A 21,514-nucleotide genomic window follows, 5' to 3' on the forward strand; every position below is an offset into this window, starting at 1 on the left:
GGTATCCTTGAATGGACCGCCTGATCCACATACACTGAGCCTACAAACCATGAACATCGTCCTAATATTGAGTTGCACCCCTTCCCTCTTTTCCCCCCTCAGAACAGCCTCAATTCGTCAGGGAGTCGACTCTACAAAGTGTCGAAACCGTTCCACAGTGCTGCTGGCCCATGTTGACACCCACAGGTGGTGGACCATTCTTCATACAGAGGGGAAACTGCTGAGCGTGAAAAACCCAGCAGCGTTGCAGTTCTTGACACACTAAAACCGGTGCTCCTGTCACCTACTACCATAAACGGTCTCCTCCCGTTAATATACAATGATTAAAGTGGATTTAACAAGTGAAATCAATAAGGGAGCATAACTTTCACTTGGATTCACCCGGTCAGCCTATGTCATGGAAAGAGCAGGTGTTCTTAATGTATTGTACACTCAGTGTAAATACAGAATACACACACACACAGGCTGGCTGGTGGATGGACTAAATAACATTACACACAGTATTCATTTTTTTAGGATGCAAAAACATGTTTTTTTTTATCCACATTAGGGACAATTAGATGTATGCCAAAAACGTATCTAATTGCTAAATCAAATGTTATTTGCCACATGCTTTGTAAAAAACAGGTGTACTAACAGTGAAGTGCTTACTTACGGGTCCTTTTCCAACAATGCAGAGCTAAAGATATATCTATTTTAAAATATATAGAGATAGAGACACAAGGAATAACTACACAGTGAATAACAGGTAAAAAATAACATGGCTATGTACAGGGAGTACTAGTACCGAGTCGATGTGCAGGGGTGCGAGGTAGTTGAGTTAGCTATGTACATATAGTAGGGGTAAAATGACTAGTGTGTGTGTGTGTGTGTGTGAGTTTCATATCAGAGAGAGACACTGGAGGAGGGAGAGAGAGCATAACAATTAATTTCCAATCCTTCACTGAGAGCAGATGAGATGTTGAGTGGATCAGACAAGTTCTTGTCCTAGTTTTGTTATATATTAAAGTCTGATGATTTGGTGAGAGAGGGTGTTATTTTATCCATTCAAGCACTGCCCAGTTCTGGGCTCTTCAACAAAACATAGATCTGCTTGTCTACCCTCACCCTCCTAAAAACCAGGGGGAATGTATTAATAGTTTAACCACAGGCAAGCAATCCATCGCTCTGCACAGAGAGAGCGCATAATTATGGCCATTGTTGAAGCGGCTTCGCCCCGATGGTTCATGGCAACCGAGAGAGAAGTTGTTGAGCCCGGCCTCAGAGAAGTCATTCAGCATTATGTACGGTAATTACACAGCTAGCCAGTGCTAGAGAATGCCACAGGCTGGTTTTGTTTCAGCGCTTTCGGAGAAGAAAAAAACATTTCTCTCTCTCGGCATATCATAACTACGGGTCAAAAACAATTTTATTCTTGTGGAATATGGCTTGAACAAGAAGGCTTTGAGTGTATGAAATGAAAGTGCCATATATTTTATAATCAGATAGGCCTTTCATAAATGACATATCACATAGTTGTTTTTCTCTGAGAAATTGTAGTCATATTCATTATTCATTTCAGGGTTAGTCTAATTCACTCTTACCAGTACCTCAGGTGACATGCCCTGATTTGCCTTTGCGGAATCCTTCGTGGCTATTCTTCATATTCCCACTAGATGGAGGTAGAGAACTGTGATGCATTTTCTTGGTCTACTTCCATGGTCAGTTTGAACAGAAATCTATTCCGTTTCCATTATATGTTGTCTCACAATCTCTAGATGAAATCTGTCAATGGGTCAAATCTGTAACTGCTTTGAGAGTGAATTGAAGGCAACACAGATGTTGTGAGAAGATCAAATAATAAAACAGAAACAAATGTATTTGGCCGTTTGATTCAAAAGACAGCTCAAATTGAATGTAGGCTTGCCCTTACACACAAAGGTCACGTGCCATTACTGTGATGTATGTCACTCACCGCCATATTTTAAGGATTTAAGGAGCCTGAGCCTCCCATGTGACACATCAGCAAAGAACAAGCGGAGGAACACAGTAACATGGCCAGATAAAAGATGAACACACAATTATCGTCATTGTTGGCATCCTAACCATCACTCTGGAAACATGGTGACAAATCACCTGGCGCCCCAGAAATAGAGTTCATCTAGCCCTTTGAGCGACAACAGATCAGTAGTCCTAATGTTGATATGGTTGCAGTTACGCAGGCCATCGGGATCAGGGGTGAAAGCTGAAGAAATGCTCATTATCCATACTATAAATAGTTTTACTTCATATCCCACCAGCGGTTGGGGCTGTTTAAATCACGGTTGAAATCTGTCTCTGAGAACGCTGGCATACTTAAGGAATAGATAGCACTGCTGATCGCTAATGGCCATAACAAGTTCTCAAAACATATGTTGAGGATGACTGGATTCCAATTACTGTAATGTAAAGACTTGCTTGGACAGCAGTTTTTCTGTATGGTATTAGCCTATACTTCTTTATGTCCAGAGAGGATGGAGTTCATATAATTTGACTATAATAAACTGGAAGGAAAGAAGGAGGTGTTAGGTAATTAAGGACTATGTTTACTTTTAATGAGCGTTGGTCGTCTCTCCTTCCCCGTTCCAGCTCTGTGATCGGTGAAGCGCTGGGCTCAGATGCCACCTGTGATTCCACGCCATATCCTGGCTGTGCCAAGAAGGCAGACCTGGCAGCCCTGGCTGGCACCACAAAGTGCTTTGTTGACACTACGCCCATCCTTGCAGATGGCATATACATTTAGATTTGAGTCATTTAGCAGATGCTCTTACTGTTACAGTTAGTGCATTCATCTTAAGATACCTATAGGTGAGACAACCACATATCACAGTTGTAGTAAGTAGAAATTTGGCCCAATTCATATAATACCCTATGAAATATTAGTTATAGAACTTGTTGCTATGTTATCATCACTATCTATCGACAAACAGACAGACAGACAGACAGACAGACAGACAGACAGATAGATAGATAGATAGATAGATAGATAGATAGATAGATAGATAGATAGATAGATAGATAGATAGATAGATAGATAGATAGATAGATAGATAGATAGATAGATAGCATTGAATGGAGCCGGTTTCCCACTGAGATGCTGACAGCCTTCCTGTGCAAATCCCCCTTGATAGGTTTTATGTAGCCTAATGATGTTACGTGATCCCTGGAGGAAGCTAATCATGACCCCTACTTTGTGACATTCTGTAGGCTCAGCCCTAATTTATGTGTTCTCTGCCACCTCTGGCCGAACAGCAAATGGACCAAGACAATACCCAAGGATCAGTCAGCCCTTCCCCCATCAAGGGACCAACATGTATCAATTCAATTCAAGGGGCTTTATTGGCATGGGAAACATATGTTAACGTTGCCAAAGCAAGTGAGGTAGATAAGTATCTCTCTCTACGGTATTCAGAGGACTGGTTACTGGAATGTGTGACAGAATAACGACACGGTATCCATCTCTGGTATCTTTCTGAAACTTGTCCCCTGAGGAGGACTCTGATGCCATCTATATGGATGTATGATCTCTGTGGTAACTTGTGTCTGTACAGGCTGAACTCTAAATGATTCGATGTAAAGGGGTTGTATTGTCTTATTTCCATGGGTCTCGTCCCACACACAAGCCTTTACATGCGGTGACACCCTGTGGAGATTTGGCCTGGGTGATCAAGTTACTGTAAACTTGGCATAGTTTGATCGGTCAATGGTGGTTGTTTTTTTTGCTTGAAGAAGTTCACCACTTCAGATGTTATAAATGGAATGAAGGTCTGTTGTTCTCTCTACTGTCCTGCATCCTGTCCATTGGAGAACAGTTGTATGATATTTGCTTATTTCCTAGGCGTCTTTGGCCTAGAAGGTATCTCTTTGTTTTGTCTTGTAAGTTAACTTCGGGATATATGTGCCAAGAATTGTTCTTTGTTAATGTCATTATCTCTATGCCTTGTATGTGAATCCATTAATTTGATTACGATATGAAATAATGCTTTCTTTGGTAATCGCTTCTCATGACCATTCCTTGGTCTTAGTCAGCAAAATGCATTAATACTTGATTGCACATGGTTTTACTATAATGTTAAATGGAGTCAGATATACCTTTTAATAGACTGTGTCCATTAATTGCATTGTCTTATTACGGGTCACACGTGAGGTATACAGGTGAGCTCCAAAAGTTTTGGGGCAGTGACACATTTTTGTTTTTGTTTTGGGGGGGGGGGGTATGATATTTATCCCTCTGTAACTTTCTCACTCGTCGTTATTCAGGATTCGTTCAGGATTATCCACAATCATGGAAGCATTCACATTCATGTCGAAGTGTTTTTCTAAACGGCTGTAACTTCTAAGGATGAAAACACCCTCAAAAATTAAAGCTGACAGTCTACACTTTAACCTCATAGTCATTGTATCATTTCAAATCCAAATGCTGGACTACAGAGCCGAAATAACAAAACATTTGTCACTGTCTCAATAATTTTGGAGCTCATAGATTATAAATATTACCCCCATTACAATTATTCCATTGCTGGTTTTACAAGATTGCCTTTACAGTTTATGAATCCAATATTAATATGCTTTTGAGGAGCTGGGGGTAACTATCAGCCTGTATTAGACCCTGGATAGGCTGGAATTAAGCCTGTGAGTGGTTAACCAGGAGCTTTGCGCTGTGTGTGTGTGTGTGCCCGTGGGTGTGTGCACGCATGCGTGTCTGTGTGTGTCTGTGCGTGTTGGTGTGTGTGAACAGCATAGTATTAAGCAGTCATTACATAGTAAGGTAATTAGGGAGTATGGGCTTTGTGCTCCTGTGTGATTCCTGCGTCATTATTCAGAGAATAGCATTCTTCCACTGAGGCTTAGATCTGTGTTGAACTGTTAGTCTGATAGACTCTCATTCTGGCACATGGCAAATCGACAGACAAAACAACACATGATCAGGAGAAAACACATACAAGTGTTACAAAAAATATTACAGCATTGAGACTGAAACTTGTGCTTATACCCTAAGGTGTTAATTTATACGTTTTAATGTGGTTGTATAATAACTGCCTATACGACGCTAAGATTACACATATTATTACAGCATATGAAATTATACTGTGTGTGCATGCGTGCATGAATACTTGTGTGTATGTGTGCGTGTGAGAGCGAGAGGGAGAGGGAGAGAGAGAAAGAGAACAATAGAGCCTGTTTCGATGAACAATAAGTGAAAGAAAGAGAGAAAGAAAGATCGTAGGAGGTGAATATACACACAGGTGTGCTCAAGTGAAATGGAAGCAGGCCAGAACGTTTTGTAGGGGCCCCTGTGTACTCAATCCTCTGTTTGTGCTGGCAATGATGGATACCACCCTGCATACCACTGCTGGCTTACTTCTGAAGCTAAGCAGGGTTGGTCCTGATCAGTTCCTGGATGGGAGACTAGATGCTGCTGGAAGTGGTGTTGGAGGGCCAGTAGGAGGCACTCTTTCCTCTGGTCTGAAGAAAAAAAATGTCCCAATGCCCCATGGCAGTGATTGGGGACACTGCCCTGTGGGTGGGATGTTAAACGGGTGTCCTGACTCTCTGAGGTCATTAAAGATCCCATGGCACTTATCGTAAGAGTTGGGGTGTTAACCCCGGTGTCCTGGCTAAATTCCCCATCTGGCCCTCAAACCATCACGGTCACCTAATCATCCCCCTCCTCTCCCCTGTAACTATTCCCCAGGTCGTTGCTGCAAATGAGAACGTGTTCTCAGTCAACTTACCTGGTAAAATAACAGATAAATAAATAAATGTGAACTGAATACACCACTGTCAAACCGGAGAAGGGCCACAGAACCAAGTGCCTCTCAGTGAAAATAATGCTGATGTCATTTGCCTGCAGGCCAAATTATGTATCCTCAGAGGAAACTATGTTCATAAATAGCGATGCTACCATAGCAACAAGTAAACATGTTCTATAACCGTTGAGCCGGCCGGGGCTTATGATTTGAGCAACTTTGTAACCTACGTTTGGGACCAATGCGTGGCAGTGGCTGTGTGAGAAGCCGAGCCTCTATCTCTCGCAGGACTAGAATGAGATTCACTTTCTATGATCTCTCTCTCTCTCCCTCTCTGCTCTGATAGACATCAGCCTGCAGCTCTCACCTCTCCAGAGTTGCACTTCATCATATATTTCCTTATAGCAGGGGTTCCCAAACTTTTCCAGCATTGAGGAACAAAGAAAATGTTGGAGTTTTAAAGCTCATTTTCTTGCAATTCTATTCATTGTGCCACGTCTATCTAACTTGTATTCATGTGATATTTCAGTGACAAAAAAAAAATACAACAATACTATGGACTAAAATGTTGCTGGACCCCAGGAAGAGTAGCTGCTGCCTTGCCAGCAGCTGATGGGGATTCTTAATAAATACAAATACAAATAAAACATATTTGGCTGACATGGGCAAGTTGACCTGGACATTTCTGACAAGTTATAAGTAGATCTCGAAGGTGATGATGCACTACCCAATTTCGAAATTGCACCTTGCGCGTTCTACTATTATAACTTTCAAGAGTACATTCAGGCTGTATCACAACCGGCGGTGATTGGGAGTCCCATAGTTCGACGCACAACTGGCCCAGCGTCGTCCCGTGTTTGGCCGGTGTAGGCTGTCATTATAAATAAGAATTTGTTCTTAACTGACTTGCCTAGTTAAATAAAGGTTACATTTCAAACATTTTGTTTCGGTACCTCCCGGTACCTCCCGATCAACAAATTAAGTACTGCGTATTAGACCCTGTCCAAAACCACTGTCCAAATCGAGTTTGATCCTGAATTAAATAGGCAGCCTATAGCCTATGTTTGTAGTAAGTCTATATGCATCCTAGTTTTATTGTAGTCTCACGTGTGCTTCTTGAAACGATCTACGTGTCTGGGTGGCAGCAGAGAGCTCCAAGTGATGCTCCAAATTCGTCACAGACAGAACCGCTAGCTGGGCGGAGAAATAAACCTCGGGAGCACACTGCCACTGTTCCTACCACTTCAAACCGCGCCGGGGAGAGAGTCGCTTAATGCAAGATAAGTAGAAGAGGGGCAAAAACCTCAACGAAAGTAATCCTAAAACCGGGGAAACATCATCATCACAACGTGTTACAACTTGCAGTTCCTGTCTTTCTACGCTGCTGCATCCGGGTTTTTCGGGATTGCTACAGTGTATTTGTTTGCAGTTGTGAGATACATTTCAACTTCTACCTCTTCTGATAGGGGTTTCGTTTCTGTTTTCTGTAGTTGTCAAAGCGGAATGAATGACAAAGACAAAGGCTGATGTTCATTCGCCAACTCACTTTGTCTCGCCCAAGGAAAGGAGACACAGGCACAAAATGGAAAGCGGGACGGAGAACGCCAACGGCGGGCAGGCGCAGCCCCAACAACAGCACCAGTTCGAGCAACAGCCCGTAGTGCAGTCCATCCAAGTGAACGAGAAGAAAAAGATCAACCGGGCTCCGTCACCCGCTAGACCCAAGGATGTGCCTGGATGGTCCCTCACCAAGATCCGGGGAGGCATCGGTACACCAACACTGAGCGTTAAACCAGGATCCATACATTTAGGCAGCCGGGTGTCCAGGCGTAGTCCAGGTAGCGGAAAAGAGACCAAATCAGAGAAAGGAAAACTGCCCGGGAAATCCACACTATCGGTTGCCAGTGCCCAGAAGAGCGGCAGTAAATCGATGAAAGGTGTTCGGAAGAAGGTGGCGGATGCAAGCAACGCCTCGGACGACCTGAGCAAAGACTCTGGTTGCGCCGCGGGCAAGCTGTCGCCAACGGATAGCAGTTCTGAGATCTCCGATTGCGCCTCGGAGGAGAATAAACTCTCCACCGAAGCTCTGAGTAGTGACACCGAATCCAGCAGCCGAGGCGGGGGGGCTGAGGGCGAGAAACGGAGCAGGGACTGCGGAGATGGACCACCGGATACGGGTACTCGTGGTGACCATCATGTCAAGACCCCCGTAGATAAGGACCGACTCTCCTTTGGAGTGGAGACCGGGGAGGGGAGCATTTCTCCGGGGGATGAACGATCTCTCACCTCGTTCGACAGCCGGGTGCCTGCCAGCACTTCCCTGGCTTTCTCCGACCTGACAGAAGAGTTCATGGATGGCATGCATGAAGAATTTGTCAGGGAAATCGAGGAACTGAGATCAGAAAACGATTACCTAAAAGTAAGCATATTTTTCCAGATTTGCTACAGACATTCCTTCCTCTGTTTGCTCTCATTTGTGAAAGTGAAAAGGTTTTGTTTTTTAAAACATTATTTAAAAAAGCTCTCCAATAACATTTCTATAAGAGATGGTTCCGGAGAAACTATTTTAATTGGATCAACAAAATCAAAACCTAAGATATGTATGCATTATCACTGTTCTGCTCTTCAGGAGAAAAGCAGAGTAATCCATGCAAACCCAAACTGGCCACAAAGCCAACAACATCTTGAGTGCATAATTGATTACTCCCTCCTCCCTCTTGTCAAAAACAACAACAAAATACCACCCTTTGAAGGCACGGAGACTTCAGGGTTGGTCAGTGTTATTTCGGGAATTCATTATCAATGTTTTCTCAGCTGTTGTGTTCACAGCTCATGATGGTCAGGTGGTGAATGCCCAAACCATCAGAGGTGGTCGGACATGCAGCTGGTTGTAGTGCGCCCATCCATTACGCGCCGGAGGAGTACAGTGACCTGGTTAAAACATATACACTAATTGTATTTTGTTAAACAATGTTATCAAGGCCGGGGGGCTTTACGCGTAGGCCGTCATTGTATATAAGAATTGGTTTTAACTGACTTGCCTAGTTAAATAAAGGTTTAATCAAATAATAACATTTAAAAAAAGAATTGGCATGCGTCACAGACACGGCCTCAGTCAGAGGGGTTCACTAATACATTGGATTATCCTACAGGTCTGCGCAGCATAACGCTTTATCCAAACAATTTCTAGGCTACTATTAGCACGTTTTATTTCATATTTAACTGATCTGGGACAGCAATATTAAGATGATTATGGTGTACATGGGCCTAATAGACTACTAGCCTATTTGGTGACCATCTAAGATGGCCCTTCAAAAGAAGGCAGTTTACTAGGACAGTCCATTGTGCATGAATGTGTAATACACACTTCCCCACCAATAACACTTTTTGGTTCATTTCAGACCATAATCATCAAATCCATCTTACTGGTTAATTACCATAAACAGGCATGGGGTGCCACATCCTTTTTCTTAAGTCTAATTATGAGGTTTTTTTTTTAAATCAGGTCATTCGTGCAGCCAGAGTAGTCCTAGAGCGCGACAACTTTATTTATTTATCCCGTGCTTTCTCTCGCCTGTCTTCGGCACGCCTGTCTGACTAGTACAGCTGTTTGCTGGGGGGTAGCCTGCGTCGTGCAGATGCTGCAGTCGAGAGCGCCCACTGTCCTCACTCACTCCACACACCATTGTTTATACCGGGGCCGCACCACGTGACGCGCTCTGCAGTGAGTGACCCACATTCCCCCTGGCAGCCCTCTCGGCATATTAGCAATGGGATAAAAGACTTGTATTTACTACTACACACTTCTCCCACCACCGCCCTTATAAATACTCGATCTGCCTTATTACTGCGCCTCTGTCAGGGGGGTTGTAAGGATTTGGGCTAATGCCTCTTCAACCGTGTTGTTATGTAAGTAGTAGTAGGGAATTCTAGGAAGGCTTTTTGGGGTTTGATTTCAATCATACATTGCCATTGTTATTATACACCTTTCTATCAGGTGGGCACAGTTCAGTTCTGTATTAATCTGTGTTCTACACTGGTTTGCCCCTGGTGGGGTTATGTAGGCAATGGGGTTGTTAGTGCTACAGTCTTACTGCCATGGGCTAAATCAGCACATCTCCCGTTAAAACGAACGTTTACACCTCACACACATGGTGATGGCCTTTATACAAGAAGACACCTGTACCATGTCAGATATAGAGTTGAAATGTATTCAATTTTGAGTTTGCATCCCAATATTACACGTTATATACATCACAGAAATATAACAAAACCGCTTGACATGGAAACAGCTGATTTTCATTCAGATTTAAAAAATGCATTTAAAAAAGGTTGATTAATTCTGAAATTATGAAAATTATGAATAACATTCCCATGAGGCCACTAGGTCATTTGACTGCAGGAAAGGCCTACTGAGTCTGAGATGACGATACACACCCTGCTAAGGATAAACTAATGAAGAGGGTGTTGACGATGACTGGTGATCTGATGCTGAGACAGTCCCTATAAGAATTCTTATATGTAGTCGAATGATGGCACTAGCTCATCCAGACCATTTTCTACCATTCTCAAACCGTCTTCTCCTCCACCCTTCCCCCGACCCCCTCTCTCTCTCCCCCAGGACGAGATGGAGGAGCTGCGCTCGGAGATGTTGGAGATGAGGGACATGTACATGGAGGAGGATGTGTACCAGCTGCAGGAGCTGAGGCAGCAGTTTGAGCAGGCCAACAAGACCTGCCGCATCCTGCAGTACCGCCTCCGCAAGGCCGAGAGACGCAGCCTCCGCGTGGCCCAGACGGGACAGGTGGACGGGGAGCTCATCCGTACCCTGGAGCAGGACGTCAAGGTGAATCTGGAATGGAGAGCGTGCGCGTGTATGCCTGTCATCGACTTTCGATGGGCAGCCAAGATGATGTGTGTGTGTGTCTTTGTGTAAGGCTATGCCTAAATCGTGTATGTCAGCAACACAAACAGAACTTGACGAGAGACTGAACTTTGGGTAATTGCTAGCATTTATGTCCTTGCAGATTTTCGTAAACTTAAAAAAAAGGGGGGGGGGGGGTGACATAACAGGTCAAAGGACAAAGGTTACATTTGGCTTTAAATGCATACATTCACACACCATTGATGGGATTTCTTGTTAATGGAGACGTTGCGGGTTGTTGGTCTTCCTACTGAACTGAGGCTGTGGTTACACGTCCCACATTCACAGCCGTCTGTGATCTATTTCCATGTGACAGAAACACAATGTGGCCTTTCTCAGGAGTCGAGGAAGGAGGGAATAGAGGGGAGAGGGTAATGATGTCATCCCCTGAAGGCAGGCCCCGTTCCCGCTGTCCCTCTCTAAAAACGGTCCATTTGTATATCTTTTTCTTTTTTTTAAAGAGAGAAAGAAAGAAACGGGAGGGGGGGGGGAAGTGTCCCCTTCTTTCTGGCCAGGTAATATTGTGCCTCTGTGCCGGCCGTCTGTGCTGACTCTGGGGAATAAGGATTTGGTGTCGCTCCCGAGTTAAGTCCTCAGCAGCCAATCGGGGCGCAGCGGGTGGGCGCAAGAGCTCAACGGGCCGGGGGAAGACAGTCAAAGAAGACCATTAACACAGGAAACCAAAAACAAACCACAGGGATGTGACCCCGGCTTCCTCGGCCTCCCCTCTCCGTCTCCCTCTCTGTATTCTTAAACAGCTAGGGCCAGTCACTCAACACCTACCTGATTGTTTCTGCTGGCTACCAACTAAACCAGATCAAATTTCTCAGCCCTTTTCCCTCACACTGGGCTTTAACACTCCCATGCACTCCAGACTCCCTTCAAACGGAGTTCCTCTAACCGTGAGGCCGGCTGTGTTCTCAGACAGGCTTATTCACGCACCAACCAAGCACCGGGGGAAGGAAATGTGTCTTGACATGTTTGAGAGGATTTGGGCTGTATTCCATGTGATATTTGAGACCTGTCCTGTACCAGCCATTGTAGACTTTCTTTCACTTGTCAGCAAGAACACACGACTTTGTGTTTGTGGCACAGCAATGAGTTATTGAACAGTTAGTATGTATTCTGCGTGTTAGGTTCATTCAGTAAATACAGGTAGTTTCAACACATTGGGGTCGGTAGGTTCCATTAGACGAAAATAACTACTTTGTGGTTATGGTCAGTCTCTATTAGTCACACAGTACTCAACCAACGTGATCACATAAAATAGCATACTGTAAGCTGATAGGGCTGTGCCAGTAGGGCTATACTTTAAATTGGCTTAACATAATTATTGCTCTCTCTCCTAAGTCCTTGTTCCCTTGTGACATACACAGTGAGCTGTTCCCACTTCCTGTTGCATCCTGCTCTTCAGCGCTCCGCAGGGGGAGGGGCGTGAATGTGCAATGCGTGCATTTTTCTGCGTGCGAGTACGAGTGTGTGTGTGTGTGTGTGTGTGATATCTGGAGATGGTCGTGGGATTCTCCTGGTCACTTCCTGTCCTTTCTGACCCACTGTCCTAATTACAGAGCTATGAAACATAGGAAATGGAAAACATTGAGGTCTTCCACAACAATGGAAATGTGCTAAGGGATATACAGTAGATACCAGTATGATATAGAATCAGTCTCTCATTACACTGTCTGGGTCAGTGGATTTTATTCAGGGCAGCTAGCCTTTTCATTCCATAATCATTCCATAGACAACATCTCTCCCAGCCTGGATGTTATGATGCTACCATCATTGTTTGCTGGGGAAACTTGACTGAGGTATTTTATTTCGAGTCAAAGGCACAGGCTCTCACACTTTGCCTGTGATCTGTGATGGGTTGGGGTGTGAAAGATACCATATCCTTCCCCTCTTAACTTCACACGTATAGGATGAGTGGGCTGAGCCTCTGTGCACTCCTGCATAGCAACAGCCGAGTTGCAGTATGGCGTGATGTGACATATAGGGAAGGAAAGTAGGGGTTGTTGAGATAGGGATAGAGAGAGAGAGAGAGAGAGAGGGTGGATTCCCTCTCTCTCTCCTCTATCTCCCTCTCTCCATCCCTCTCTCAGCAGCAGATAACGGCTGGGCAACAGTAACAGCAGCATCCTGGAGATACCAATAGAAACCGTCTCCATGTGTCAGCCAGACACGCCCGGATCAGAGAGCCGATTGGCTGGCTCAAGGAGTATCAGGAAGTATTTTTGTCCCTGTGCCTGCTCAGCACGGCACAAGCAGGAGCGTATGTGGATGCCCCACCATGTGGATTATTCTGTAACCACTAAACAACTGTCGTGCAGGGGTCTGCTCTTTCACTACTAAAAAGCCTTTTATAGATAGACAGAAGGGAAGAAGATTATTATTTTCAGTTTCTAGAGGCTGCAACAGGAAGGATAACAACTAGATGATTGTTACATAAAAGTGCACCAGTTGGCTGAGCCTGTTAGCTGATACTGCAATACTAGATCCTATCATTAAATGTCTAAGCTAGATGGTAAATACTCAATGCTTTCATAGAGTATGCTCTCCTTTGTAAGCACTTCTTAGCTCATTAAAGTAGAAAATACAATATCTCTCCAAGGTTGTGTACAGTAAGGCCCTGGCTATGGGCCCTAGTCAGAAGTAGTGCACTACATAGGGAATATGGGGCCATTTGGGACACAGACGTGGCCGATACTTTACACACTCCCCCCTCCTGTGCGTACTGCCAACATGCAAAACGCTGATGATAAAATCTACAGGGAAGTCATTGTTAAAAGGCGTGTGGAGGAACAGCTGTGACAGTGCTGACAGGCAGGATCAGAAGGGGAACATGGTGCCGCTTCAGCACACACACACACACACACACACACACACACACACTCCCATGCAGGCACACACATGTGCGCGTGCGCGTGCACACACACAAACACACACCAATGAACCCACCCTCAGAGATGCAAAATATTCTCTATCACACACACACTCACCCACAAAAACATGTGAAAGAGACCCCTTTGATGGGTAAATGGCTCTTTTTAATTTGGTATGTGTGTCCAAGTGCCGGGTGTGGATAGGATCGACGTTAGGAGTCTGAAGGCTGGGACTTGACTATAATGTACCAGTCCTGCAAGACCTTCTCTCCTCTCCTCTGTATGCCATTCACGTCCTCTATCTCTCCAGCTGGAACCCCTCTCGCCAATGCTAAAACCGCTAGTGCAGTGACCCTAGACACTGATCTTGGTTCAGTTTTCTTCTTTAAAAAAAAATTCAATAGTGGTTGAGGTTAGGGGTTGGAGATGGGAAGCTGATCCTAGATCTGTATCTAGGGGAAACTTCACCCACAGAGTGCTGAAATCTATGTGTTTTACTTTTACATATCAAAGCATGATATTTGATTGGTAGGCGAAGGCAGCCAAGGCAGTGTATGGAAAGAGGCTGAACAGCAAGAGACAGGAGGGAATCCTGTAGATGTAGTAAGTTAACAGGCCATTAATACATACTGTTGTTTACTGTGAAGGGGCCTGATCGCCATATACCGCCAGTCTAAAAACATAACCTGGAACCCTCCCAGAACGCTAATGAAAGGGAGCATTGATTTGACCATGCAGTCTGTCTCTTTGCATGTACATTTCTACCTTCTAAAGTATGGAGAAGAGAGAGGGAGGGGCAGGGGCAGAATGAGAGAAGGAGGGGAAGACCGAAAAAAGAGAACGTCTGTGTGAGAGAGAGAGAGAGCGAGAGAGAGAGAGAGAGAGAGAGAGAGAGAGAGAGAGATGAATTTGAGCATGATGGGGAATTGGTCGGTTGGTCCACTCTCAGAGTGGGCAGCACAGAGGGGCATTGTGGTTCCCAGCTGCACATTGGCTCTGGTTATAGGTCCAGAGAAAATACCCCAATTCTGACACACGTGGATGCACTCGCACCCACATTCAAACACACACACATATACGCACACACACACAGAGAAGCCCTGTTTGCTCTGACCCCCTTCCTCCTTTAATGAGATCAGCACTGAACCCACACAGACCCACGCACGCACACACATTCAAACACACACACACATATACACACACACACACAGAAGCCCTGTTTGCTCTGACCCCCTTCCTCCTTTAATGAGATTAGCACTGTACCCCACACAGAGGCACGCACGCACACACATTCAAACACACACACACATATACGCACACACACACAGGAGCCCTGTTTGCTCTGACCCCCTTCCTCCTTTAATGAGATCAGCACTGTACTCCACACAGAGGCACGCACGCACACACATTCAAACACACACACACATATACGCACACACACACAGGAGCCCTGTTTGCTCTGACCCCCTTTCTCCTTTAATGAGATCAGCACTGTACCCCAGTCCACACTGCACCAAAAGACTCCCATCCCATGCTATGATGTTGCAGAGGTAGAAAAATAGAGAGAGAACATGAAATAATAATCATCATATTGTGCCTTAGATATCATTATGTTATATTACCATTTTGAATGATACAATGCTTTCAAGCACATCAATATGACAATCCACTCAGATGTTTTGGATGTGTTTCCTGTCTATGGTATGAATAGAGCACCCTTGACATGTCACCTCCTTTCATTATAAACAATTAAAACCAGGCAGCTGGGTTTGCATTTGGATTGAACATCCTGTCAGTGCCCTGGTGATATACAATCAAACAGAAACACACACACAAGTTGTTGTTGGCCCAGCAGAACATCATACGCTCATCTGGATAGTGTCTGTGTTGATCCCCAACTGCATTTAATGCTCTTCCTACCCCTCAGGGGAACCTATATCCAACTTTAAGAAGATCAGCCTTAATATCAGTCTTGTTCTGTAGCAACATGTCAACACAGGATGGTATAAGAGCTGGTCTCTGCTCTACTCCACTCCTAACCGTATTAGTGATAATACCGGAACACATTAGTGATCATACTGGAACACATTAATCATAATACTGGAACACATTAGTGATAATACTGGAACACATTGGTGATAATACTGGAACACATTAATGATAATACTGGAACACATTAGTGATAATACTGGAACACATTCATGATAATACTGGAACACATTAGTAATAATATTGGAACACATTGGTGATAATACTGGAACACATTAGTGATAATACTGGAACACATTAATGATAATACTGGAACACATTAGTGATAATACTGGAACACATTAATGATAATACTGGAACACATTAATGATAATACTGGAACACATTAGTGATAGTACTGGAACACATTAGTGATAGTACTGGAACACATTAGTAATAATCCTGGAACACATTGGTGATAATACTGGAACACATTAATGATAATACTGGAACATATTAGTGATAATACTGGAACACCTTAATAATAATACTGGAACACATTAGTAATAATACTGGAACACATTGGTGATAATACTGGAACACATTAATGATAATACTGGAACATATTAGTGATAATACTGGAACACCTTAATAATAATACTGGAACACATTGGTGATAATCCTGGAACACATTAGTGATAATACTGGAACACATTATTGATAATACTGGAACACATTAATGATAATACTGGAACACATTAGTGATAGTACTGGAACACATTAGTGATAGTACTGGAACACATTAATGATAATACTGGAACACATTGGTGATAATACTGGAACACATTAGTAATAATACTGGAACACATTAATGATAAGCTACAGTATGGTGTCATTTCTTACTGTGCTGTGAATACACCATCAGCAGAGAGACATATTTTACTTACCCATATACACTGAGTGGACAAAACATTAAGAACACTCTTTCCACGACGTAGACTGACCATCCATATACTTATATGTACGTATTCTCATTCACACCCTTTAGATTTGTGTGTATTAGGTAGTTGTTGGGGAATGGTTCGATTACTTGTTAGATATTACTGCACTGTCGGAACTAGAAGCACACGCATTTCGCTACACTCGTATTAACATCTGATAACTATGTGTATGTGACCAATAACATTTGACTTGATTTGACCAGGACCAGGTGAAGGCTATGGTACCTTATTGATGCCACCTGTTAAATGCACTTCCATCAGTGTAGATGAAGGGGAGGAGACAGGTTAAAGAAGGATTTTTAAGCCTTGAGACAATTGAGACATGGATTGTGTATGTGTGCCATTCAGAGGGTGAATGGGTCAGACAAAATATTTAAGTGCCTTTAAACGGGGTATGATAGTAAATCCCAGTCGCACCTGCGACCAAAGCTGCAGTATTTTTCATGCTCAACAGTTTCCTGTGTGTATCAAGAATGGTCCATCACCCAAAGGACATCAACTTGACACAACTGTGGGAAACATTGGAGTCAGCATGTGCCAGCATCCCTGTGGAACGCATTCAACACCTTGTAGAGCCCATTCCCTGGACGAATTGAGGTTGTTCTGAGGGCAAAAGGCCCTGCTAACATTTTGTACACTCAGTGTGTATATGGTCATACTGGAAACAAATCAGAATTTACAAAGGGCATTCATAAAGTAATTTAGTATGACTCTGGACCATGGCATCGTGGATCATGCTTGATCAATGAACCTCTGATGTTGACCCCCCCACCCCTCCCTCATGTCTTCTCTCTCTCGTCTCCTCCTTTGGACGTCAGGTGGCTAAAGACGTGTCCATCCGGCTGCACACCGAGTTGGACTCTGTGGAGAAGAAGAGGGGTCGTCTGGAGCAGGAGAACGAGGAGATGAGGTTCAGGCTCCAGGAGCTCGAGGTGGCCAAGCAGGTCCTGCAGGCTGAGATGGAGAAGCAACGAGAGGTAAGACGTTATGCCGGACAAGGCTGGGTGGGGTGGGATTGGGCTGAGCTGGGATTACCATGTTTGGGCCGTGTGGATAGGGCCAGAGAAGTGAGACATGGTGTGGTGTGGCATGGCTGGGCTTGGTTGGGTTGACCATGGCTGTGTCTAGCTGGGCTGAGCTGGACTGGGTTTAGCTGGGTTTGGCTGTAGGTTACGCTGTGATAAATAGGCTGGGTTAAGTAGGCTGGGTTTAGCTGGGTTTGGCTATAGGTTACGCTGTGTTGAATAGGCTGGGTTAAGTATGCTGGGTTAAGTAGCCAGGGTTAAGTAGGCTGGGTTTGGCTATAGGTTACGCTGTGTTGAATAGGCTGGGTTAAGTAGGCTGGGTTAAGTAGCCAGGGTTAAGTAGGCTGGGTTTAGCTGGGTTTGGCTATAGGTTACGCTGTGTTGAATAGGCTGGGTTAAGTAGGCTGGGTTAAGTAGTCTGGGTTAAGTAGGCTGGGTTAAGTAGGCTGGGTTAAGTAGTCTGGGTTAAGTAGGCTGGGTTAAGTTGGCTGGGTTTAGCTGAGCCGATCTGTTTTTTTGCCTTTCTTCAAGGTTTCATGCACCACATACACGGTCACTGAACCACAATTGTATGTTGTCCTATATGTTGTGAAGTGACCGGTTTGAGTTTTATGATAGAGGGTTGTGTTTTTTGTTTGGACTCAAATTGGGACTGGTAACCTTTAAGCCAAATGTTGACATTTGGCTTTTCTTCATTTGGCCTTGACATATGTTTACTGGAAAGAGTTGAGTAGAAAACCGTGGGAGGAAGTTGCTTTGTGCTCGTCTTTCTATCCCGATAAATGCTCCTGCTAAAAATACTGTTTTGCGATCTACAGATATTGCGTTAGGCTCAGTTATGCTCTAAGGAGAAATCAAATGCCCTCTTCTCTCAGTCTCGGCCCTCCCCCTGTGTTGACTAATCTGGAGTGGACAAAAGGAGGCCCCTCTCTCTCCTGCTGTCCCTTTATGGAGGAGAGGAGAGCAGGGAGGGGGGACTGATGACTGACCGTAGCCTTGGCCCAGCTCTCAGAATGAGGTTTGGGCTGGCTGGCTTGATGGGTAGCTGGTTGGGTAGCTGGGTGTCTGGCTGGCTGCAATGCTAACTCACTCAGTCACTGCCTGGCTGGCTGGCTGGCAGGCTGGTTGGCTAGCTTTGTGGTTGGCGGACCCTATGCTAAGCGAGGTACCGCTGCTGTGTTGTGCTCGCCCCAATGGAGAGGGAGAATTCTTTGCATAGCTGACACCCTTCCAGATCCAGAACTATTATGTGTGCCCGCCGATCCCTGGCTTCACTCTGCCCACTCCGTCTCTGTTCCCCGGTCAGTTAGGAATGTCTCCGTCCCTGAGAATCAGGGCTGTGCGTATTAAAGGGGAATAAAAGGCGGTTTGTAAGTAATTCATTTGGTATTCTGTGGCTCCTGTCTGGGAGTGGAAGTGATGCTGCTGCTGCAGTGTTGGGGTAGCTGCCGGGGCCCGGCTATTCCATTGGATTCTGCCCGCTGGACCGTCTGTCTCCTGGGATAGTGGAGGGGCTGAAGATGCTGGCCAGGTAGAGGGAGAAGAGAGGGAGAAGGAAGAGGGGAAAAGAGAAAGCCAATATGGCGTATTTGCCGCGTTTTCCTTCTCCTCTGTTTCAATGCAGACATGTAATAATGGTCCATTTTAATGATTGAATAACAATCCACTCAGAATCTAATTCAACAAACAAAATGTAAATTGACTGGCGGCACTTATATTGTCTATTACTTATAAGACGTGGAGAAAATAGGACAGTTTATGTTTCCTCCCTTAGCTTGTGGCAGGCTGTGATGTACTGTGCTCTATGACATCAGACATTCCCCCCCCCCCCAAAACATTTCAATGTTTTTAACCTGAGTTGTGTTGAAGGATGTGGTCAGTAACATTTGAGTCCATATGTAGGATGGATTAACCACTAACCCCTAGGTTAAACCCAGATTGGCTGTTGACTATTTCTCATATGTCTTCCCAAAACAATCTGTTTAAAATCCGTCGTAGGCTCTCGGCGTTTCGTCATGTAACTGCATTGCGAAGGATCCGCCATCCGCCCCTCTAAACCAATGGAAAATGTTGGGATTAGAAGTAGGGTCACCGGTGAGGCTAAGTAAGGACAACTCTCTGAGATTAGATCCATTTTTTTGTGGTTTCGGCTGCCTGTGTCTAGAGCTTTGGCCTTTGTTAACCAGCTACCTTTTTGACAAGAAGTGATTCCACACAAATGGATTAAGGAAAGTGGAATGCTTGTAACACAGACAGAACACTGCTGATGAAGGTATTTCTATATCCCCTCCATTCCTCACCGCTCCCTGTTCACTCCTCCTCTAATTCCAACTGCATCGACTCCCATTGCAGCTTTTTTGACCCTCTGAAGGTGATGAGGCTGGATTGGAGGGAGGGATGGAGTGATGCAAGGGGGTTGGGTTGGGTTGAGGTCGGGCGGGGAGGGGGGTTGGGTCGGGGAGGGGGTTGGGTGGTTGGGTTGCAGCTCGAATAGGCGAAATGGGCAGGCAGTCAGGAAAGATATAACGCCTTCAAGTGTAAACATCCAGCAGGACATCTCTCCCTCTCTCTCTCTCTTTCTTTAGCTTGTTCTCCCTCTGTCTTTATTTTTCTAAATCTCGCCACCCCTCTCCCACTTTCAATCCCAGTCGCTTCCTCGCAAGTTCTCTCTCTCTCTCTCCCTTTCCCCACCTCTCTCTCTCTCTCTCTCCTCTCTCCTCTCTCTCTCTCTCTCTCCTCCTCTCTCGCTCTCCCTCTCCTCTCTCTCTCTCCCTCTTCCTCTCCCTCTCCCTCTCTCTGTAGCTTGTTCTCCCTCTGTCTTTATTTTTCTAAATCTCGCCACCCCTCTCCCACTTTCAATCCCAGTCGCTTCCTCGTTTCTCTCCACTCTCTCTCTCTCTCTCTCTCTCTCTCTCTCTCTCTCTCTCCCCCCCTCTCTCTCTCTCTCTCTTTCTATTCAATTCAATTCAAAGGGCCTTTATTGGCATGGGAAACACATGTTTACATTGCCAAAACAAGTGGAGTGGATAAACAAAAGTGAAATAAAAAAATATTACACTCACACAAGTTCCAAAAGAATAAAGACATTTCAAATGTCATGTTATGTCTATATACAGTGTTGTAGCGATGTGCAAATAGCTATCTCTCCCTATAATCATTTTTCTCTTGGTCATGGGCAGACTGGGCAGTCTTTTATGTTTACTGGTGTGTATTTGTGGGCTTTCATTACCCCAGTGATTTAGTGGGATCGCAGTGGAGACAGCTTAGGGACACCGACCTCTGTAGCAGTCAATCCCAAGGCCTAATGCACTTATTTTGTGTTGCAAACGCCACTCATTACGCCATTACTTATCAAGGAAACACTATACCGAGCCAGCCCCCATTTTATTTATGCCTTCAGGAAGTGCTGTTGTCCCTTTGTTTGTCGGAGGCTGGGAGAAGCATGTCCTTGAGCAGAGAGAGGGGGAGGAGCCTTACAGGCAAAGGGAAAGTCAGTGGAGATGGAGGACATGTGACCGTGAGCTACTTCCTTATCAGTCACATGGTTGTTTCTCCCAATGAATGAATGATTATGCTCTGGGCTTGAGCCATTGATCATTCAGTGCTTTACAACATGCAGAAGAGCTGAGGGGTGTATTCATGTGATGAATACCCGCGTAAAAAATACTATAGTATACTATACTACTATGGGGCAGCAGATAGCCTAGTGGTTAGAGCTTTGGGCCAGTAACTGAAAGGTTGCTAGATTGAATCCCCGATCTGATCTGTCGTTCTGCCCCTGAACACGGCAGTTAACCCAATGTTCCTAGGTCGTCATTGTAAATAAGAATTTGTTCTTAACTGACTTGCCTAGAAAAAGGAAGAAAAATACTTTAGTATTCACTGTAGTGTTTTTACTGACTTTAACTGAAGTCAGCAAAAACACTAAAGTCAGCAAAAAACACTACAG

The 21,514-nt window shown here is 44.7% G+C and overlaps 1 protein-coding gene across 5 annotated transcripts in view; it reads left to right on the plus strand.

The window, feature by feature from the left end:
* Window positions 1-6,940: 6,940 nt before the first annotated feature.
* The window catches only part of soga1 (suppressor of glucose, autophagy associated 1), a 75,633-nt gene continuing 61,059 nt past the window's right edge, over window positions 6,941-21,514 (plus strand). For all 5 annotated transcript variants that reach the window (XM_021615710.2, XM_021615712.2, XM_021615714.2 and 2 more), the window contains exons 1-3: window positions 6,941-8,187; window positions 10,390-10,614; window positions 17,359-17,517. In XM_021615710.2, coding sequence (XP_021471385.2) covers window positions 7,276-8,187; window positions 10,390-10,614; window positions 17,359-17,517 — 1,296 coding nt within the window. In that variant the 5' untranslated portion in view covers window positions 6,941-7,275. The remainder of the gene's footprint in view (window positions 8,188-10,389; window positions 10,615-17,358; window positions 17,518-21,514) is intronic.

This window comes from Oncorhynchus mykiss, chromosome 9, assembly GCF_013265735.2.
Source record: "Oncorhynchus mykiss isolate Arlee chromosome 9, USDA_OmykA_1.1, whole genome shotgun sequence".
NCBI classification, from domain to species: Eukaryota; Metazoa; Chordata; class Actinopteri; order Salmoniformes; family Salmonidae; genus Oncorhynchus; species Oncorhynchus mykiss.